Source organism: Anas platyrhynchos, chromosome 19 (assembly GCF_047663525.1).
Source record: "Anas platyrhynchos isolate ZD024472 breed Pekin duck chromosome 19, IASCAAS_PekinDuck_T2T, whole genome shotgun sequence".
Taxonomy (NCBI): Eukaryota; Metazoa; Chordata; class Aves; order Anseriformes; family Anatidae; genus Anas; species Anas platyrhynchos.
The window spans coordinates 7,006,080-7,030,022 of NC_092605.1; the positions used below are offsets into that span (position 1 = coordinate 7,006,080).

The 23,943-nt window shown below is 36.8% G+C and overlaps 1 protein-coding gene across 7 annotated transcripts in view; it reads left to right on the forward strand.

Annotated features, from left to right (window-relative positions):
- The window catches only part of B3GNTL1 (UDP-GlcNAc:betaGal beta-1,3-N-acetylglucosaminyltransferase like 1), a 128,305-nt gene that overhangs the window by 67,019 nt on the left and 37,343 nt on the right, over positions 1-23,943 (forward strand). For all 7 annotated transcript variants that reach the window (XR_005260234.2, XR_005260235.2, XR_011804132.1 and 4 more), the window contains one exon: positions 20,750-20,845. Coding sequence is in view for 2 of the 7 variants with exons in the window: in XM_038165608.2 (XP_038021536.1) it covers positions 20,750-20,845 (96 nt within the window). In the remaining 5 variants the exon portion in view is untranslated. The remainder of the gene's footprint in view (positions 1-20,749; positions 20,846-23,943) is intronic.

Below are 23,943 nucleotides of genomic sequence, written 5' to 3' on the forward strand. Positions count from 1 at the left end.
CATTGTTTTAACAGTTACTCAAGGTCTGGTTTATATGATGTGCGCTGTGTCAATGATGTATTAATGTATTAATAGAGATGTGTATGTTCCAGGGGAATGAATGTGGAATAGCACAAGTTTGAAAGTGACAAAGGCTTATTTGGCACTTTTAGGTAGGTGTGGTGTTATGGTCAAATGCTGGTTTCCTGCCCTCATGCTGTGCTTTGTGTTCATTGTGGATTTGAATCCAGAGTTACTAATTGATTTGCAGGTGAAAGGAAGGGGAAACATTGATGTGGATGTTTTGTGTTTTATTTTGAAACAAGAAGGATGGCAAACATCTGAACAGATGTGGAATTTTATGAGGAGGTTTTCCTACTATGCTACAGAGAAATGAAACACGTTAAGAAATGCCCCAAAGTATTGGCAGCTTCTGCTGCTGGTGTGTTGTGTACTTCACAGGCAAGTTTCTACTAACAGAGGCGCGCAACAATCTGACTTATGAAATGGCTTAACTGTTCCTGGAGGAGATTGATCTTTGCAGCAGTTCTTCCAATGAAAACAGTGAAGTGGATGCCAGTAGAAGCTGAAGGGAGAAATTTCTCACTTTAGAAAACAGATTTCTGTAAGTAAGCTCCTAATGTTCCAGCCTGGTTATTAGAAACAAAGCTCTGGTGTTTGATGTTTGATGCTTGCTTTCCACCTTTCTGATGATCCTGCTGATGAAAGGCAGTATCCTCCAGGAGCAGTTTCCCCGTGCCCTTTTTCTTAGGGACAAGACAGGCTGTCTTACCACTTACTGAAGTTTCAAGGCAAAGACTCACCGAAAGAAAAAAAGAGGGCAATTATATGTAGAAATGGATGTCTCAAATTCAGCTGCTTTCCAGTGTGATTAGATTGTAGAATTATATAAACTCTTTGCTAAGAAATAATTTGCATTAGGAAAAGGGCATTTTTGAAAGTGCTCTCTGTGTTCCATAGATACTGAATGAAACAAACAGCACTGATTTGCTTTTTTTCAATGACTCTCAATTAGAATTGAGGAAGACATCTTTGCCATTTTATAATTCCCATCCAGTCATTACAAGACAGCACTAATCTTTGTCATAGGTGATGGACGTTTCACTTAATTGTTACTCTACTGAGATTTTTATTAGGGGTTTTCCACTAGTAGCTGCAGGAAAATTTCAGGGAGAAGGCAACGTGAACTTTATCAATGTATTTTTAAGAAACTGGGAGCCTTGGAGTCTTCAGTGTGACTAAGTGCATTAAAGATAATGTTTAGAAAGTGTCTTGGATGTCACGACAATGTTCCATGCCCTTCAGAGAGCTGACTAATTGTTAGCTTGATCCATTTTTCAAGTGTCCCACATAGATATGCAGCAGATTGTCCATGTCCAAAAAGTGACAGAATTAGCTTCTAAATAATAATGAAGTCATGGAGATAACCTATCTGCAAATCAGTTTAATTTCATACTTTTTCTCCTCTTTTCTATTTACTCTTTTTTCTCTCTTGATCAGTAACAGCTTTCTTTTTTCTTTTTTCTGCATAGCATTTGCTGTAAAACTGGTTCAAGTGTCCTATATTTGTCTTTTTCTTTCCAGCGTTTGGAATATCTTCCATCTGATATAATAGCTTCTTTCTCTTTTCATTTTGATTGATTATTTAAGTATTATCCTACTATTTACTTTTTCTTAAATCTTTGCCACTCTAATCTTCTGAGCGATCCAGCACTAACAAGCAATTATCTCCGTGTCAAAGAGAAAAGCATATTGAAGTGATTTATTTGAACTTTGGGCTGAGGCCCTCTGTTAGGGAACTACTTCCTGCATTTTCAGGATGAAAATTTTGATTTAGAAATATCGTACATTTGCAACTCTTTTTTTTTTTTCAGTTTGACTTCAGTGAAATCCTCTCTTATAGGGCCATACTTCTGTTATTTTTGTGTTTGTTTTAAAATGACATGCAGTAATTTTTGAATCAGTGAAGAAATCTGTGAGAAGCTGACATTTTAATTATAGGTAATAATTTGGACTTTCACCAGATAGGATCTCTGTAGTTAACTCCCTAAGAAGGCAAATCCCATGTACTTGGGAGTCTTACTGAACCATACCATTCCTGTGAGAAAGGGCAACACTTGGGTTTGGGTGGTGTGCTGTTAGTTCGAGCTCTCAGCATGTATGGCTTCAGCAGAATGGCATTCAACACGTACTAAAAATGCTGCCATTCATATACCCTTCATTTTGTCCTTTTTAGTGTGGAACATAACATTTAACTTTGTGAGGAAGAAGCACAGTAAGAGTGTTCTGTTGTGGGAGGGCTCTGTATGGGATCGTGAGTAAACTGTGTTCCTTTGTGCCTGCTTAGAGCTGGTGTTGCAGCAGGGCTGCTTGACAGACAGTGTCTGTGCTGAGCTGGGATTTCTGACAAAGTGTATTCCTTGGGCACTTGGTGAGTGGCATTTCCAGAACTTACATTCATGGATATATTACAAGTAAAGCTTGGTTTATTCACACCTTACTTTTTTTTCTCCTTTGGAGAGAGCAGTGAAACCAGAAATCTCCTATTAATTGGGAAGGGAGCAATGAAATTATACAATATTTGTCTTCCATACAAAAATTTTCTAAGAGAAAAATAGAGATCACTGGAAGCTCGAATATTTGAGCAGGAATACTCAAATGCTACAATAAGTATCCTACACTTCACATAGAAAAATCTTAAAGTTTACTAAATGATGGATGCAACTAATAGAGATATACGAGTAGTCAGTTATCCGTACAATGTATATATCTATAGCTCTCTGATATCTCTTTTCCCACATTCTACAATAATCTTCTGATCCAGATAATAAAACTGAGTTTGCAATTGTTCTTCCTCCCTCCATGTGGGTATGCATTGGATAAAATTAAATTAATGAGACTTTTTGGTTGGAGCCTGGTTTTTGGTCTTGGATTTAAATAACTGCCAAAAATGAGCATTTTCATTTTGTCAGGAAATAATTTTTCTTATAGAGTGAAACATAATTTATTATATAAATGCATGGTGAATCAGGCATTGTAATGCAGATGACCCGATGTCCCTGTGTGCTTTCTGAAGTTGGGAGATGAATACTGGTTCATAAAAGTTCGTATTTAAAAAAGGGAGGGGAGAGAGAGAACTGGGGAGAAATTCCCACAGCTCAAAATATTTCTAAAGCTGCCTAACAAAGAGCCTTAACTCGCTGTATAAAGCTTTCTCTAAGCAACTTGGTGGGTCTGGCATAAGTATCAACTTTGAACAAGATTTTCATTTCTAATCTCTTTTCCTGTCTCAATACTGAATTATGGTCAGAGTTTTCAGGTCATGCTTGCAGCAGTGTGACACAGGGAACAGCCCAAGGCTACAGCCTACAATCGGACTGTACTGATCCTTGACAAGTCCTACTTCTGACCTGCAGGGAATTGCATTTGAACCATTTTAGTCAGAGTTCACTAAAGAAGTGAAATATTCACATCATTTCATGACATGAAAATTATGTCTTCACCTCCCTTAAAGTATTCAAAGTCTCTTTTTAGGCCTTACCCTTGTATCACACACGTTTGTATTAATAAGTTGTTCAGGTGGGGTTCAAAGAACAAAACTGAATTCTTGTGCAGACTTTCCTTGTGTAATTTTATAAAAAAAGATTGAAAGAACTGCACCCTGTCGCTGTAGTGTGACATAAGGGAAGTTTCTATGGGGAAACTCTTCAAATAATGAAAATCAGTGTGCATCCAGAAATAAGGAGGTTTTGATTGTTTAAAGAGATGTTTTTGAGTAGCTTTATGTGGATGTATGAGTAACTTCATGTGGGTTATGTTTTGCATGAGGCTGTTCTGCCTGTCTGAGTTGTGCTGGGGGTTATTTCTTCCACTTCATTCTGATTCCTGGCTGAGGCTTCATTCACTTATTCCTATAGCTCAGTTGGCAACCTGTTACTTATCTATCAGTTGGTCTTCCAAAGGAAAAAGAGGCACCCATTTAAGTGAGACTGTGGCCTTTGCTTCAGCAGTTCTTGTCTGAAAGCATTTTACAAAAATATATGATTAAACATGGCTTAATAACAGAAGTCATTAACATAACCCAGAGTGTTAACATTCACTTTCTTAGACATGCAAGGCAAGAAGCAACAGGGGGCTTTTTCCTCATCACGATTTACAACCCATCTCTTCTGCATCTCTCTGAAGTCACATGCAAGTATCGACTCCTGAAAAGAGTTGCATAAAAGCTTAAGTGTTGGAAATTAACTATAAAAACTGTCTGCTTTTCCATGTGGCTTTTTTCAAAGTATTTGATGCTGATAGCTGGAGAAGCCTGGTTAGTCTGCTTAGTGAGATCAAAAGGAAAAATGAGCTTCAGTTCAATCTAGAGTTGCCTGAGATTTATGGGTCCTGTGCTGCTCACTTGGCTTTTGTCTGTTTTTTAACCTGTAATTCTAGAGTTTGGCAGGCTATTTTCTCCATCGAGGTCTGCTTGCTGTCTGGTGAAACATCATTTGTTGCGCAGCAATAACAACAAAGCAGGTGAAGAATGTAGAAGTACAATTTCCCTTTTTTAGTTTTTCCTATACAAAATGATAAAAAAAAAGCAACTCACAGTATGAGAACTGTTAAATGAAAAAAGGGACATTCGGAGTGCACCTTAGACTGGGAGAACTCTGCGACTTAGCGTGTCCCCCTCGCACTATTAATGCATGTGGATTTTTTTTTTTTTTCTGTGGAAAAACTGTTGGCTCTATTCCGTGTGTGTTTTGAGTTTCAGGCTCTCGTTACAGATCTTGTCATAAAGGTTGGTGTTTTGGAGCACAAAATGCTTCATGCACAGCTGGTGTGTATGAAATAATTGACAGTTCTATAGCCCAATTGTTACGTTACTGCTTCCTGGAAGAGACAAATTGGCTTCACCAGCTTAATCCTCAAACATGTGGTCCATATTCAAATATGAAATGAGGCGTAACTGTGAACAAGCTTTATGTTTGGTTGGATTTATTTTGGTATATGCCAAATATATATTCTATGCAAGCGTGTCGCCTGAGTTCTTGTACTAAGTTGCTACTGTGACCCTTTTATCAGACTAATATCTCAATTCCTCTTATTAGGAATGTGTTGTGTACTGGCCAAACCTTAAGCTTCAAGTGGGTTCCACTAAGGGGCATTTTTAATGGAATGACTGTTTCCCTTAGTCATATATTGTTTCTGCTTTCTGTGAATCAGATCTCAGTCTCAGTTCTGGAAAGTAATTTATTAAAAACTGTGTAATACACTCTTCTGGAAAGCTATCATTGCCTTTCTAACCATCATGGCTTTCAAAGCCATCATTGTCTTTCTAACTCCAGTTGGAGGATTTTCGATCCTCTCTGATTGGCGTCATGTTACACAAATTTCTGTTGTATCTGGAATGGTCGCACATACTGATTCAGGGGTTGCGTTTTTGGAGAAGATCAGGCTCGATACCCAGAGTGCAATTGCACTCATTTGGTTAAATAAGAGAAGTGGGGTAGTTATGGGAAAGTAGTTTTGAATAGGTGAGTTCTGTCTATGTTGGGATGTGTTGCTCTTCCAGCAGTTGTCTATGTTGGGATTACTCCTCTTCTGAGATGAAATGGAGGAACGTGTTTGTGGAGGTGGCCAGGCATCTGTGTAATGCAACTATTTTCAGAGTATTAACTGCAGAGCATGTGAATTCAGCCAGAACTGCTAGTTTAAATACACGTATGCTCTGCGTCAAAGCAAACACACATATGGTACATTTGGGAAAAACTCCCATAGTAATTGCCTTTAACTTTCCCTGTTCCTTGAGCTAGGCAGGAGACTTACAACGCAACAGTAAACTGTAGCTAATACTGATGTAACTACAGATGTATGCCTTTTCTCATATATATATATATATATACACAATTTTGGTGGTGATTTTTTATAGACGGAGATGTATGGTTATATGGTATTTAAACAGTGACAATTTAGAAATCTGCTGGCAAATAAGAGGTTTAAGAAGGCAAATGTAACAAAAACTAGTTCTGTAATAAAAAGCATATACTGGTAGTGTATTTGCATGGGATGTGCATTTAGTGTAGAGGGCCACAGATTGCAATAACTTGAATCACTCAGTAAGAGGATGAAAGGTGAACATTTATGGGAAACTCGATAGGAAAAACAATAATATATTAAAGGAGAAACATGAGGAAAAGCTTAGTGCAGTGAGAAAAAATAGTGGGTGACAAGAAAATAGTTGTGCAGTTTGGGGGAAAGTCTAGAAAAAGTCAAAGAGAAGAAAAGTGCCATAAAATATTGGGGATAATATCTGAAGGGACATAGTCAGACAATAGCCATATACAAGTCAGGTATGTGTGAAAGGGGGAAGAATCGCATTAGAAGACGTGCTATGTCATAGTAATATAATAATTTATATGAATCTGGCCCATTGTGTTTCCTCCAGTGCTGATTTAGAATAGATTTGGAACTGTTGACGTAGTCGTTGACATTCAGAGAAAAAAGTCAATGTTAATGGTGAGGAATTAATTTTTGAGAAGTATTTCAAATTATTCTCTCCATGTTCCATGTATTATAGAAAATCTTTTTGAGGTATTTTATGATATATTCTAATAGCCTTTACAGATCAGCAAAGAGTGAGAAAATGTATTGATTACACTAACTTATTTGATGTCTGGTGTTTTGAGATGGATTTAGGAAGCTCATCAATAAAACTATGGAGATTAAAATCAAATCCACATGTTTTAGTCTGTAAAAGCAGACATTTATACAATAAATTGGTATATCATGTTACTTTGTTTTTCTTTAAGATGACTTCATGTGAATTAGAATCAAGTGCAGTGTTAGGAGATGCGTTGGAATGTGCTGAAAGGTGTTAGCCTTACACACAACAGCACCTCGCCTAAGCTGAGGCAGGCTTTGAGGGTTTGCGAGTTGTTTCTGTTACAGGAAAAACTGATGAAAGAAACAGATACTTCTTGTCATGGTCTAATTTCTCTGTCAAGAATGTATGCAAAATCAGTTTTTTTTTTTTTTTTTTTTTTTTTTTTTTTTTTATTTACCCTGAATAAAGTGTACAGGAAACAAGAGTAATCAATCTCTTTGCTCACTGTTCCAAGCCTTGCAGGTTTTCCTACAGGTTCTTTCAGCCTAACCCTTTTTGGTTCTGTCAAAGGTTCTTCAGCAGGATGCTTTTATTTCCATCACCCTGCCCAACTCCATTTCTCTCTCTCTCCCCATTGTTTCAGTAATCTATTCTGTACAGAAACTTTAAGTATAGTTTAAGTTTTTTTCTGCATACAAGTCTGATATTGTAATTCTTATCTTGAGAGAGCTTCCAACAGTCTGAACCTGACCAGTAAATGGGCATTTTTACTGTGGAACATCTGCAGAGAGGGCTGACAGCATGTCTAGCAGCACTGCTGCATTTTCATCTTTATCTCTGAATCTTTCTTTCATAATTCTGCTTGTTATGGTTATTTTTTTCCAGAGGACACTGATGTTTTACCTTTTCAAACACAAAAAGAAAAATTTACTTTCTGTTTCCTAGTGACACTCTTTGATCAGAAGATTGTGTTAACAATCTCTTTTTTTGCTTCAAGACCGAGAGAGGAATGCCCAAGGGTGACATAAATCATCTATAGTTCCAAGAGCCTTTTAAGTAAAGAATTTTCTCCTTACAGGATTGAAACTTGTGATCTGTCATCAGATCTTGTGTTACTTATTTGAGATTTAAGCACCACATTTTGCCTTTCACTGCATTTAGGGGAAGCTATTTATGTAGCCAAGCTTTTAATTTTTAGATAAATATTTAAAATCCTGATGGTTTTGCTCACTTGTTTCTACTACTAGCAGAATAACTTCAAATGTTTGCAAATGTTCAAAAGGACAGGAGCACAGTGGCTAATGAGATTGCTAGATTGTATGGACAAAATGCACAAGCCTTTTTAATATACAAATTGAGGTCTGGATTGACTGTGATTTGTAGGACACAGGTCAGTTTGTTACAGGACATCTTATCTTGTTTATGAAAAGCAACAATGGCAAAGTAAAATGATGTAAAACTCTCATAGTTTTCCAATTTCTGAAAATAAATTACAGCACAGGCCTCCATAGTAGCAAATGATGCATTTGTGGGCTTCTGCAATTACTTCAAACCTGCAGGGATCATTTGCAGGCTGAGTGCACAATTAGGAGCAGTGCAGTCTTAATTGGATTGGGTGAAACCAGTTGTGAAGCTGTACACTTGGGAAGAGCTTCAATTGTAAAGCAAAGGAATTCTTAATTTTATCCTCTATTAGAAAAAGCCTTGTTTTCACAGTTGTGTCAAACGAATCATTTATTTTAACTAAACAGAAATATTTAGAATGTAACCGACATCGCTGACAGGGATTGCAGTTCACATTGCAGGACGGATTTCGGATGGTAACTTCTGTTACTATTTTAAATATTTATGCTTAAAATTGTTGGATTTGCTAAGCAGCTGCAATGCTAAGGGTATTTTCTGATTGCAGCTGGCTAATGGGAAAGTATGTTGAATTGGAGAATACTAATTACTTATTGTTGCTGGTAAGTTAAGAAAACTTCTTCTGTGTAGAACTATTTAGAGTGATAAGGCTTTTGTGACACCAGGTGATAAGACCGAAAAAGTCAGTGAAACACTCAGCTTCTGTCAACGTTATTCATAGTTTGATTTAAACAAAAAGAACACTGACCCAACCTTTTTATTTTTTTTTCTTTTTTTTTTTTTCATAAAGAGAAGGGATGAAATGCTTGAAATATATTAGAAAGCAAAGTTTTACATCGGTGTTCATCTCTGAAGAAATTAATTTGAGGTTTTAAAAGTTGCCACCCCATGCCACCCATAATATCTGTTAAAACACAGCAGTCCCAGAGGAACATTTTTCTGTGCATCCATTCTTCTTTCATCATGCTTTTGAGTTAACAATATTTAGGTTAGCACAGTAAATATTGGGATTCATTTTTAGTAAATGGCTACTTAAGCTAGAGTAATTTGCAATTTCTGTAAAGGAAATTATTTCATTAGAGAATGTGTGGTTTGTAGGAAGAAAGCATGGTGCTTTTTAACTTCCGTAAATTGATTTGAATCACTGATAGCCATCAACACAATGTTTTGTGCAGCCCACAAGATAAAACAATCCCTCCAGATACGAATCTTTTTATTTGAAATAAAAACTTGTCAACTAATTCTACAGCATTGTAGTTTGTGTTAATACACTTCTGCCAAAAAACATTTAGATCCTAAATACATAAATCTTCCGGGAGCCACAATGAACATTGTGTTATCAAAAGATACATGTATAATTAGTTTTCTACCATTTAGCAAAGGAAATGATGGAGTCTCAGTCACTGTCACAGCATTGATCTTAGAGGTGTTTCCCTTTATTTATTTATCTCTTTGTACAGGATGAGGTGGCAGAACCGACCAGGTCTCATGCTGCAGCAGCAGTGAGATAGTCCAGGTCTGGTAGTTGTTGTAGAGCACCTTGCTTATGTCAGTGTGAACTGTTTGACTGTGAGACTGAAAAATATTTAAACAGAATGCAAGAACAAAACAGCTGGGACAGCGTAGGAAGTTTCACGTTCTCTCCTCCTTTTTGTTTTGAAGACCTTGTTATTTCCCTATCCTTTTCATTCAAAGGATGGCTTGTTTATTTTGTATTCCCTACAGAAAAACGGAAAGACACACCCTTCCTTCATCTCAGCAGTTTCAAGCAGGGGATGGACTATTTAAATTGGAGCATGCCAGAAAAGGCAGAATGCCGCTGGCTGCCGCTGCAGTGGGGGCCAGGCTGGGCTGGGGTGGGCAGCAGGGCAATGCTGCAGGAAAGGAGGGCACTTTGTCTGGGCTGGGAGTTCAGAAGTTGGAGGCTTTACACCTTTGCAATTAAGGATTAACCCAGCATGTCAAAGAAATATCAACAGTAAAGTGATAAGGCTGAGCAAAACTTGTCCGGTCGTCGTCTGGTGGTGATAAAAGGGTCTGCTGTCTTGCTCTGTGCATATGAAAATGGGAGGTTTTTAATTGCAGTTATACTTTCTTAAGATCTTCCGGATACACTCATGATGTCCAAAGGACCTGTTGTTGCAAGGCTATTTTAGAAGGTCTCTTGTAAGTGGCAATGCCTTCAGTTCTGGGTATGTTGACGCATCCTTATGAATGCTGTAGGCTTTTATCCCAGGTTGAAGCAGAGATGAATTACTTCTGCTGACTCACGGATCTGACTGCAAGCCTTGTGTCTGGGCTTGGCACAGCTTTTTGCCTGAACTAACATACCTCCTCTCTGCAAAGGATCTTGCAGACACGTCAGCAATGTATTACAGAGCAGAAGACACAAACGTTACATCCAGTTACGCTCTGGATGCAGTAATTCTGCTGAAGCCGGTGAAGGCAGTCTATATTTTCACTGGTGTAAGTGGAAACAGAAACATCTTCCATGTAACTTAAAACACTGTACAGCAGCTTGGTGTAATTTTTTAACTTTACATTTTGCAGATACTATATATAAACCTGGTTTATGTCTTTTCTAAGTGGCAGTTGGTATAAACATAGTATCATTGTGTAGAATGAAATATGTGAGAAGTTCCCCTTGGAAACGAAGAGAAGAGGTTATTAGAAACAACCTAATTCAAATTAAAGTGCCTGAAGTGTCACACTTGCTTCGGTGCTAAAAAGCTGGCACACCTGGTGAAGGGAAGCAGCTAAAGCATGTGTGTGGATTAAAAAGTAAGTGTGCTTCTCTGATTTCTCTGGCATTTCTTCTAAAGGGTGTTTTTTCTCTCAGCTGGGAGGATATTTTCTTTCCTTATCCTCCATGGCAATAGTACAGTACAAATAAGAGCAAGAACATGCAGAACCATGTTCTCTACTTCTTAGATTTAAGAGTTCTCACATTTCAATTAAGTAGAAAAATAAACTGGGATTTTGACTGAGCAGGACATCTTTTTGTTTTCCACGATCTTTAAAGAGCTGATGTCTTCCATTCATTTTCATGAGCCAGGCAGTGTTTTTTTACATATTCAGAAATGATGTTGCAGAGTTTGAAGGTTTGAATCTAGAGAACTGCTCTTTGGCTTTCCTCTTTCTTCTTTGACTGGTGCCTCGGTGACCAGTTATTGCACAACCACAGGCTGTATTTCATGGGTCCAGCATTGGCTGTCATTTTTCATAGGGTGTTGGTTGAAATATGCCAGAATAACAAGTCCTGAAGGTATTATACCTCATTAGTTTTATGGTCATTTTGGCAGTATTTTAAGATTTTCTAAGGGGAAGAACATGTTTATTATTGTGGAGCTGGATATATGGCTAAAATGCTTCAACTGCTTTTGGAAGATTGCAACTTGCAGTTGTCTTTCTAAATTCAATTTAGCAAAGACGATGTGTTTATAGAAAGTAAGTAAATACTAAGTAAATAGTAAATACTGAAACATAATTGTAGATTGAATTGACGTATTTTTGAAAATGCATTTTTTCTTTATCAAGCTGCCTTTTTCTCCTGGTTTCCAAAGAGTTTCATTGAGGCAGAATAACACATGTATACGTGAAAAATTGCTGTTCATAAGTGTCTCAACCTAACTAAATATTTAAACATATACAGTTTGTCTACATATATACTACTAAAGCAATGGCTTCCTGAATCAGGATTTAATAGATTACATCTGAGTTGATGCTGTGCTTGGAACCTAGGCTTCATTACTACAGTGCGTGGGTCCTTCTGGTTGTATAATTTACTTTTATGTAGGATTTCCCTGTGAAGTGGTACACTGCTGAAAAAGGCAGAGATCCCCACTTCCATAAGGAGGTTGTAGTGCTTATGTTGGGTATTATTAAACCAAACACTGGAGTCTAATTCCCAAAGCATTAGATTTGCTGAGTTTCCAATGCAGCGTAGGGAAGGATGCAGGTGTTTCTGGGCTGGATTCAGAACAGCCAGAATTGCCTGTGCTGGCCAAGAGGAACTCTAAGTGAATGTGCTTACGGATACTGCAGGACAGAGGTGCCTTCATTCTAGAAATGTGCTTTTTTGGGATCTTGCACAGGGAATATGAACTTCAGATTTAGAAATCATATATGCTGTTAATTAGAAGCATAATTTCTCATAGATTTCAGTAGATATCTAGATTCAAAATGGAAATCATAATGTCTTAAAGCAACACAGAAGAGCAATAGTAAGTATTTCATAAGAAACACAAACAAGTACTGCTAATATATTGATTGTGCTTAAAGTAAAGCTAAGGTAAATGAAGTCCCAGTGGGAAGATCTGGTTAATGCTCTTGCCGTCTTTAATTTTTTGTTATGCTGGTGTTGTATTTGAATTTTGATGTTATAGTCTTTGTTGCCATGCCTTGTTTCTTGCAGTAGAACTCCTAACTTACTTAGTTTGTAATGCTGGAAGATTCATCCATGCTGGCAGAGAGATTTGCTGTTTCCCATAGGAGTGTCCAAACCGATATCTTCCCTTAATATAGAAAGGATTGGACCAAACTTCAAAATAATTTGCATCAGCCACTGTTAGAAAACAAAACAAACAAACAAACAAACAAAAAACAGCAGAGAGCCTTGCTGAAAGTTCTTCTTGGACTGACAATTTATCTTACTTTGTTTTTTACAAATAGCATGTACAAAAAGTTCATATTACCATTTTCATAGAGTTTGGGGTAAATGAAGATTTTATCCAAATTTTACAAAGTAATCATGGGGAAATTAGGATTATTAAATAATCTTAAAACATGCTATTTCTGAAATACATTGTTATTGTGCTTTTGTTTTTCTTACGCTGCTGTTTTCAGAATTTTTCATTCAGAGATTTAAAACTTAATTTAAACCTTAATCATTTTTAGCAGGATGTGTGCAACAAACCAAGGTGTTTACGTTGAGTGACCCATGAAACTTTCAAAGGTGTAAGTCTCGAAAGCTTCTTAGTAGATCTTTCCCAGCTGGTGCTAAAACTGTGTTTGGTTTTCAGTATAGCCAAGACTTCTATTCTGTTCTCAAATTTTAAATTACGTGGTTAAGTACAATTCTAACGTATGTTTCTTCTATTGATTTTCAGCTTTTTGGCAACTAAGAAATCAGTGTTTTATTTTGTGATTAAGTTAGTTTCTTTTAAATAGTTGTAAATGTTTTTTTCTTTGTAATTGATATTACAAAGCAATGTTCTTTTTACTGTCATGTTACCTGATGCCATTCGTATTTCCTAATGATAGATGCTGAGTGCCAGATGGTACCTATTTACTGGTCTTATAGGTGTAGATATTTCTGCAGGACAGGGTAAGACAGAGGTATTAAAAAAGAATGTAAAAAATCTTTTTCATGTGTGTAGCAGAATTGACTTCCTCTTAATTCTTTGAGTGTTTTAGCTGCACTTAGTATCAGCTTCAGTTAGCACAATGTGAGAGATGATAATTTCACACTAAAGAAATTATTTTGATGAAACTGAGGATGATTACAATACTCTAATAATATGAATGTATGGATACATCAGGCATGGGCAGACACTTCACCCACTGAAAGGTGCTTACCTGCACTTGGGGAGGGAGAAGCCTCCTTCCAGGAGCTCCATTGGATTCATTAGCGGTGGCGGCAGAGATTTTGGATGAGCTTTGTCCCGCAGCAGAAGTTGTTTATGGCAGGGGGAGCCCACGTTGCCCAGGCTGCTTGCATACACGACTCTGATTTGGGTAGGATGAATCTGGGTCCTAGTCCTTGCTGTTTTATTGATTTGAGGTGTTCTAGATGGAGCACAGGTGCCCTGAAGCTAGTTCATACTAGCCTTCATTTGTAAGATCTTAACTACTTATGACCTTTCTTATCATTGAATTCTTGAGACTTAAAATGTTTTAACATGCTGCTTTGATGGAATGACTGACTGAGCAGTAACTAATTCAAAACAGTACCAGGGCATGCCAAGTGCAGGCAGAACTGGGAGCAGGAGTAAATGGCAGGAGCGATGCATGCTTAGAGCCCAATTGCAGAGATACGGTGTGACCTTCAAACTCCCTATGCTATGAGAATTTGGGGTTTAGAGCAAGCAGTCCCAAACGAAAGGAAATGTTAATCAGATAGTTGGCCAGGAGGCACTGAGAGAACCTACCAAATCAAATCCCACATATAAACCCATCAACAAGTTCACAGGGAGGCTGAAACAAGAGAATGTGGATAGGAGGGAAAAGCTTTGTAGTGCTCTCAGCTCTGTTTTTTCTCAGACTTTTACAAATTAATGGGCACTTAATTTTTATTTCTGCGTATTCTCAGAATTTGTTGAGGTCTTTCCAGTTTTATCTTCTGCAGTGTGGAAAAACAAACTGTTCTAACAGGACACTGGATTCTTGACATGTATTAGGTCCCTTTCATTGTGAGAAATGTACACGTGTATGAAGTCTTTTGCTGATGTACTGTAATTTTTTTTTTTCCTGGTTAATATATATCATTATAAGAAAGTGTATTGTGGGATAAAAAATTTGAAGCAAAGTGCAATACGCTGGTATTAGGCCATTTACATAAAACAAAACTCTGATAATAGTTTCATTTCCCTCCCCTGAAATATGTTGCTTTTTTCTTTTTCATTAGCGGGGAAATTCCTTTTTCTAAAATAATTAAATAACTGACTTTTATTTTCTGTCTTTTCTTTTGTTCTCCCATTCACAATTTTGAAGTGATACAGAATGCAATTCTTGGGACACTGGAATGCATTCAGTACTTTGATACCCCGCAAAGACTTGTGTTATGATGGAAGACATGAGGAAGGGATTTAGGGTAAAGTTAGCTTTGATTTCCTAAAGAAAACATTCTGCTATTGTAGTTGTTAATCAAATACTGAGAGTCTGTTTTTTTTTGTTTTTTTTTTTTTCTCTTTACCTCCTCTAAATGTTACAAGCCTGTGGCAGGGGGACGGGGTGAGGAACACAAAAGAAATACTGTTTGTATTGAAAGAAAACATAGCAAGTCTGCGTGAATATCTAGAATTTCTCCTGTGGATCTATTGCATATACATTAACACACAGCTGAACTGCAAATCTGAATCTGTTTACCTATAATGCTATGTTCATTTAGAAGATGCTTGGTTTTTATTCAGTTAACTGAGGCTTCTATCTCCCTCCATTCCCAAGATGCTTGCAACTTCTAGTATGTTAACATTGATTTGAGTTAGTAGGCAATGTTATGCTTTTGCATAAACCTCAGTACTCAAAAATATTTAAGCATTTTCCTGTTTCTCTCACAAAATACTTATATCTTAAAATTCATTGAAATTAAGATTTCCCAGGAGATTTACTCTTGGGTCAATTCAACATGAATTTTTGAAGGTGGTGTGTGGAAAAGTTTCACATACTGCTTTCTGTGTGCATTTGCTTTCATCTTTACTATCTTTACTAGTATGTTTTAGAGAAGCAAACAACTGACCACTCTGTTAATTGTGGCCATGGCATCACTCACTTTAAATGGCACATTGTCTTAATTTCTTTACTGCACAGTGTGTGGGGAGATGAAATTGGAGGAGGGAAGAAGTCTGGAAGACAGGTAGGGAAGTCAAAGATTAGTAAAATGGTTGGCTAACAGCAGTGTATACTCACCAGAGTGGGCATTCCTTGTTAATGGAGCAGGAGATGTTCCTGGGAGTTAACAGTATGCATCCAAAGAAAACAAATTTTTCCAGACTTTTGCAGGGCTAGTGTGATTATCTTCATTCTGTATATGTTTGTTTTATATATATATAAAACTATATATATATATATGATATATATATATATCATATATATATATATACCACATATATATATATGAAATATTAAATAATAAGTTACAAACATGGTTGATGTTTCTATAAGCAGATAATTAATAATAATTACTTTCAAATCATCTTCTGAGCAATAGAGATCTCATGTCCTTTTGAAAGTGGAATTATCCTAGTATTGTGAAAATATTGTATTAATTTGTTTTTCATACATCTCTGAGATGAAAATTGCAAAGTATGGATTCTGTTCTAATAACTTAGAATATTTCAGTTATATCTTACCTTCATTTGGGTACTGTTTCCAAATCTGAAAGACCTATTGAGTCTTCATCTTGCAAAAATACCAACTGATGTGTTCAAAAGTCAAATGGAAGGGTTACGTTAAAGATTTATTATGTGAGCATTGGTCAGTGTTCTAGCAGATTTCTTGTTTGTTCTAATCACAACATACCATCTGCTAACGCGACTTTAAGCTGCTTGTTTTCTCTCTTTCATGGTAAAAGCTCAGCATAAACAGCAAGCCAAGTAGACAACCTCTTGGTACAGAGTGCTTCGTTCTATTGGATGGAGTCATTCTTCCATTGTACATACTTGACTCTTTAAATACTGGAAGCTTTCCAAGAATTAGAGACTTGTTAAGGCATGGATGTTACAAAGACCACTTTTAGCAGCTTACAGACAAGAAAAAAAGATGTAAGACATGCTAAAATCATACAGGCTATTCCTTTTGCATGCATCTATTCTTTTGATTTCAGCAGTAGGTTAAGTCATCGTCATTAGTAGATAAAAGGTCTGAAAAAGACTAGAAGAATGGCATTTGCGATTGGGTTTTACTAGGAGTATTCAACTGAGAAAAAGAGATATTCAGCAGTAGAGGCAGCTCGCAATTATCCAGCACAATAAGGCTGGCGTAGCTCACATAAAGCAAAACCACAATTCAATACATATGTATTAGAGTATAAAACCATAGTTAATATTTTTACCTCTGTAGAGATTGTAAACAAATTTTCTTTCAGAAGCAGATTTAAAAAAAAAAAAAAAAAAAGGTAGGTAGAGCACAGCCTGATACAAGAAGTATTTATCCTGCATTTCATTCTCTGTGGCACTCTGTTGTAGCTAGAGATGTCAGGAGGAAGTGTGGCCATGCTAATACACACCCTCTTACTCATCTCAGATGGTGTTTCACATCCAGCAGCTTACAACTTGATATTAACATTTCCTATAATATAGGAAATTCTGTTTGTATAGAATTTGATGTTTTGATATAATGATCAAATAGCTATGAAAAGGGCTAACCTTTTTTTTTTTTTTTTTAAGTGAATAGCCTGGTGAAAAGCACTAGGAATGTAATGAAGTGTGAGGGATAAGGGTGTTTGGTCAAACAAACACTGCTTTAAACAAATGTGCCCTCTCCTCCCACTACTACTGCCTTCCTGGCAGCTCTGCTTGCATCATGAGAAGTGGAAGTGTTGGGATGTAGGGAAGTGGGGAGCAGGGATTTGTGTGAGGAATTCCTTCATTGTGTCTCTTGAGACACAGCCGTGTGTGAGAGGTTCACAGGTCTGAATTGCTTTCCAATACACTGAAGTAACTCCTCCAGTTGATCTCATACAGGTGTACACAAATCAGTAATTAATGAAAGAAGAGGACTGAAAAAAACATTAAGATCCCAAGGTGACCCAGGATATTTGGTGGGTAGAGCTGGAGAATTTTTCCAAGAAAACTAAACGTAGCAGTTACAGAGCTGCATCATAATTCAAATTCTACTTTTGGTTGATTTTCAGATTAAGGCTGGCATGTTCTATTTGTTTCTCTTGTGTGAATCTTAAGTGGCAGTCTCACAAAGTGAGAGGTTGCAGTTTCCATCACAGAGTCAGCCAATCTGACCCTTTTTTAACAGCTTGGCAAGTGTGTATGATAATTGAATAGGCAAAAAAGAAATCCCGAGGAGATTTTTCCATCCAACAAAATGAAGCTGAAATCTAGAATTTCCAAAATGCAGAAAGTTGAGGTTACTTTTTTTCCTCTTGAAGATGAACTTTCAAAACTTTTTTAAAGTTAGCTTTCAAAAGTTTGGCAGACGCTGCAGTGTTTCAGTATCATTGAACTCATGTTCAATGTGCTTGTGTTCAAAGCTCAGCGTGCTTCCTGAGCCAGGTCCTCCCTTCGCTGTAAGTACTCACAGACAGAGGGTGTAGCCGGGTGTAGCCGTATATCACGGCTGGACTGATTAACTGCGGGCACTGACCAGAAAGGCAGGTCTTGTTTTCCTTTCCAAAACTTATGCCTTCCCCCTCCACTATCTCAGCAGTATCGCTAGCCTGACCCCTAACAGTGAATGAATTTAGAGAACCAAAGCTACAGAAAATGAACACTTAAAATTGGAAAAGCACTTAAATTAATATAGGTGTACTGTAAAGCTAGACTTTGAGCAGAGAGTTCCCCCTATTAGCTTAATGATTACTTATGGATTATCTATACTGCTGCTGAAAATAATGGTCTTGCTGTCCTCTGTTTGCTGCCGTGTTTTCCTGCATCCTCCTTTGTGCTAACCCTGGTGTTCATGGGGTTAGTTGGATCAGGGAGCAGATTGAGCTGACAACTAACATAGCAAAAAGAAGAATCTCAGCTTCACAAACAACATTTTCAGCATAGCAAAGCATGAGGACAAGTATGTCCATTGTGGCAGCAGTAGCACAGATTTAAATTTCCTGAAGTTTGTCTTGACATCACCTTGTGAATGTTGATCTGGAAGCAGCTTTCTTTACCATTTCATGAACCCTCAACTGCTGTACTGTTCTGGGTTCAAAGACTTGCTTGAAGGATAAACTCTTGAAATGACATGTGGCAGTTCAGCCACCTCATCATCAGCCTGAGCTTTGTCTGTTTGATTCCAAGCACTGTGGTATCATTTCTGAGAAGGACAGTGAGCCACAGAAGTAGGAAAGACATCAGTGTTTGCAGCATGTGATGACGGTTTTGTTTTTCTCAGTTCTCAGTGTTTCAAATTTGTCCTATTTGCTTTTACTTTAGTATTATACTTCATTTGAACACAGATTGTGCAAGATGTTTGGGATGTATGCTCTTTGCACATGAGCATGACTAATTACGGTGAGCTACATCCTTAAGATTAAGCACATCTATGTTCCCCGATGAACCTGGCTGTGCTGAGGAAATGGCATTCTAGCCTCTCCAAACACACTTCTTGTATTCCAATAGGCTCAAGACTGTCTTTGAAGATTTTCTTTCATTCTGAAATGAGATTGAATGCAATGCATTCTAGCCTAGCTTTTCTCCCTACTGTTGTTTTCTTTTGGGATTACTGTTTGGCCATTGTTCAGTTCAGGCCATACTCAATTGCCCTTGTAATTAGTGTGGAGCTAATAACCATGTACTGACTAATCATGTCTGCTCTGATTTTCTGGGATTGTTTTGACTCTTTCAGCTCCAACTGGCTTTTGTGGGGAGTTTTTGACGTTTAGCACCTCTGCAAACAGCATATTTCAGTTATGAACAAGCTGTTAACATGTTAAGTCGTAGCCATCAAGTGACAGTATTATTCTGACTAAATGTGACAGCCTAAAAAGTAAGTATCTTTGTCTAAGTGAGTCACCCTAGGATCCCTTCATAGGCAATGAAGTTCTACCATTCTGGTTGTGGAGGAAGAAGGCAGTGTGTTTCCTTGCAAAGTGGATGCCTGCATTTGGTCAGATGATTTGTGCCGTAAGAAAAGTGGGAATAGATTACCTATTGATTTTTGATTAGACTTCTCTGCTTTGCTTGGAGAGCAAATGTTTGTATAGAACTGTGTGTGTAAGATTTGGGTCTTAAGTTTATGTTTATCTGTGGAAGTGGAAATTGACAGACGCAGAGTTTGAGGAGCTCCATCCCAGGTTGAAGTCAGGAGGAACAACGATAGGACGTAAATGCTTAGATGCACATGACAAAATTTGCATTTGTGCACTAGTGCTTAAGACTTTCAACTACACAGGAATATTAATTTTGCCACTATATAGCATGCTATGGAATCATCTGCTCATAAGATCAGCATTTTCATTAGTGTTTGGAGATTGGCAGTAATCAGGAAGTTTCGTTCCTTCTGCCTTTGTAAACGAGGCTGTGTTCCTTATTTCCTGCACAGTTCTTGGAAGCAGGCATATTATCTTGTCTTAACTTTGCACGTTCTGTTTGACAAGTTCAGTCTCTTGTTTGGCCAGATAATTCATCTTGTAATAAAAGAAAGAATCAGTTTACCTTCCATAATCCAGATTCTGGTTTATTTCATGGCTTTGTTTACAACAAGTTTGTTTAAAGCTTCAAGGACTGATCTGTGTAGTTCTTGGCTGTCACTATTCAAGAGGATGAAATTAATAGCCACTCCCTTTTCGGTCCCTAAAGCATTTTCTTTTTCAACAACCTTTTAAGGTAGGTACCACTGGGTAGCAAATCCATAGAGCTCTGGTAATGATTAAAATAAATTGTATCTTACCTGTCCAAGCTTGATTAAGCTTTAAATGTCTATGACAGAAATAAAAGATCAATAAAAATTCTTACTTAATGTATGTATAAGGAATGCAAAATGGAGAAATCAATGTAATATTCTAGAGTTTAAGAACTTCAACTTTTCAAGATTCTTCTCAATTCATTCCCTTCAATATCAGCAGTGGCACTTTTAGTAGAACAGTCATTTCCAGTGTATTTCTCAAAATTTGAAATATAGTCCTCTGCATGTGTTGCAGTTTATGATAGAATATAAGGTTAAGAAATATGAAGTAGTAATTAGATTAATTTGGCTGTGACAGCTCAAAGATGCTGGTATACACTACATCTTAGGCACGAAGCATATGCTTAATTCTAAGCACTTGAATTAGTGATAAAAATTGCTGGATAGTAAGTATGAGCATAAGTATTTTTAAGATTTTATGTGAATACATAAGCTTTAAGTTGTTCCCCAATGGGTGCTACTTTGACATTCTCTTAATTAAGACTTTTTTCACCTTTTTTCTAGGTGTTTACCTCCCATGGACCTACTGTGATCATGCCAACCTGGTTCTGTTCTCGAGAATGGTTTTATCACGTGGGAAAATTTGATGAGGGTGGAAAAGTGAGTGATAATCTAATTCAGAGCCATTTGGATCTATTCTGTGTGTTTTGGAGCTTAGGGGTTTTGTTTCTACTGGTTTAAGTGATGTTTTAGGGCTAGAATGGGTGGTTCTGATTTTTTTTTTTGAAAGCCTTCATTTATTAGTACTATAAAGAAATCTGCTACGGCTATTTAGTATTTTATTATTTAAACCACAACTTAACATTGTTATTCTTTTTATAGGGCTCTAAATGGAGCTCTCCTGTGCTATGCAGTGTGTTTATATATTATATATATGTATACTACATAAATATATACACACATATACATGTGTGTGTATGAGTATTAACAAATATTATCCTTTGGTCTGCCAAAAAAAAATGTAATTTAAAGATATGGCAGACGGAAGAGAAGTGTTTAGAGTGGTGAAAAGATTTGCCCTTACTTATGTGACGGGTGAGTGGCAGAACTGGCAACAATGCCTGCCTCCCAGTACAACCTATATTTACTGACCCGTGCTCTTGATTTTTTTTTAAATATAATTCCTTATCGTTGTATTTTCATTCTCTGAAGAGTACGTTTGACTTAACTTCTTGGGCATTGTAAGCAAGCTCAAAAAAGAAAGAAAGCTAAACCACAATAAGGACAACAGCAAGCCTAATGATAAAGATCAAGGTTAGATTGAATAGACCATTGTTCTGTTCTCTTTGTTTATACATTTGATTTTCTTTACTTTGTTCTGGTTTTTGTGTGTGTTTCTTTTTTCTTCTTCTTTCTTTATTGTTTTTGCTTTATATATAATCACGTAGAAGCTATGCCACCAGTTATTTAGATGTAATTAGTCAACAATCTTAATCCTAATGATTTTTCAGCAGCCATGTAAGATATGTCCTTCAAGTCTTAAAAAGTAGCAGTGATAAGTTAAAAATTTTGTTTTTCCCCATCATGAACTGTCCAGCATGTCAAAATTCAGCCTCTGGCTAATATGGAGGACCTTCAACAAAAATACCCTTCTAACATGGGTTGCAACAGGCCATAAGCAGTTAAGTCGAACCTTTGTCATATGAAGGTTTAGAGGAAAATCAGGTCCTAAATTGTTTAACATTTAGTACTGTGAGTATTTAGTATTGGTTTAACACTTTTCCATTTGAAAATAATTTCAGGCAAAGATTTTCTGTATATATCAATAGTTTGTTATAAAGTGGTGCTGTTAGGAACCAGTAATGAGTACTTTTAACAGTCTTATTCATGCATGTGTATGTTCTGACCTGACCCATCATCTGATTATATTAACTTGATCACTTCCATCTCCATTTTTGAGTTACTATTTAACGGTATGACCTCTTAAGTGTCATATTGCTGCAAATAAACACAGAAGCAGGCCAACAAATGTCCACATTTCATCCTTCTCCATTTGCTAAACTGTTTGCATGCCAAAAAGCTGCATTTCTCATTTGGAATTAAATCCAAACACCTGTTCTTCATATTTCAGTGCTTAGTACAAATGGAATATAGTTCTTCCATGGAAGAAATGGTGATTTGATGTTTATGTTAATAGTATGGGTGGACTGATAGAATATAAATAAGTAAGCTGTGATGTAATCTTCTTTTATTAGAGGTAGGTATGCATGTATCTTTCTGTCTATCCAGGCTTTATGCAAAACAGAATTTTTCTAAATGTTTACAAAATGTATTTAGAAATAAAATTCTTTCTGGTCAAGGTCTGCAGATGTTGGGAATATATTCCTTTTGTGTAATCTCTGTGTCAATGTCCAAGCACAATGTCAAGCAGTATTTTCAGAAATGGTGATTAATAACCCTGACAAGTTTGCTTTATGCACCAATTGCTAATTAAATAAAATTGTTGAGATGTTTTTTTATGCAACCTCTGAGATATGACAATTAAAGAACTACTTGGAGGTATCTGATTTTATAGCAAACTCTTATTATGTGCTGAGACTAAAGTAACACAATAGAAATGACCACAAGCCTAGAAAATAACCTTCTAAGTAATATCTGCTGCTAGGAGGAGAGTTATGTGAACCATATTTCTGACTTATTTTTTCAGGAAAATAAAGAGAAGTAATCTTCATGTTACCCAACCAATTAAGATAAGGAATGCAATATGTACTTATTGAAAGAAGTTGCAGGACTTTACTAAACCCATCAGAAATTACACTTGAAAATTAGGGTGTGACATCAGCCTCATGATTGTTTTTGCCTGCATACTTCTTGGTGTCTTCTAACAGCTAACACCCCAGGGTGAAAAGTCAAACTGTGACTAAAAGCTATGCTGAGAACAAATCTACAGGGTCTTATACAATATGAACAGGAGATTTCAAAGCTATATTATCTGTTAAAGTAAGGAACATAAAACGTCATTCACATTGGTAGACATGTTGTCTGCTACTTCCTAAGAGAAATTACTGGTATGTATATTTGATACTGCACTTCCATTGCATGTAAAACCAGTATTTTGTTGTTGTGGCTACCTGGCCCTTTGTGCTTCTACCAAAATGTATTATTCAGAGTGAAGTTCAGATTTTGGTTGTTGTTAATGGCCAGGTGAAGATCACTGGAAAGGCAAGTTATTTGTCTCTTGGCAAGTCATTCTTCTGTTCTAGCTGTTTGTCAGTAATGGCACTACGCTAAAAAAAAAAAAAAAAAAATGGTTTGTTGTTTCAGGTAAATGCACTAAGAAATCTAGGGTACAATAATAACAATGTAATTGTGGGTTGCTTACCTGTAGGCTCCTCTGCATGCAAACATGGCAAATTGTGTAGTCTTGGCTATATTCAAGGAGTATTGTTCTTGAAATCCTGACAATAGCTTGCCATGCTTGTTTCTTTCTCTAGAGTTTTAATTGGTCTCAAATTTCAACATAGAAATGCTTCTCTTTGAACTGCAGCCCGTCACCTCTGCATTTAACCTTCCTTTTTAAGTGTATGAGAAGTAAAAATAGACTGGTTGACTTAAAGTTCTAAACTAATCTTAACGTGTAAACAGGGGGAAATTATTCTTAATGAGCCCCAGAAGGAGTAGCGTGTTATAAGACAGTGGCCTTTCTGAATGCAACTGTGTTTCAGAACAAAGTCTCAGAAGCTCGGTTTTGGTAAAGG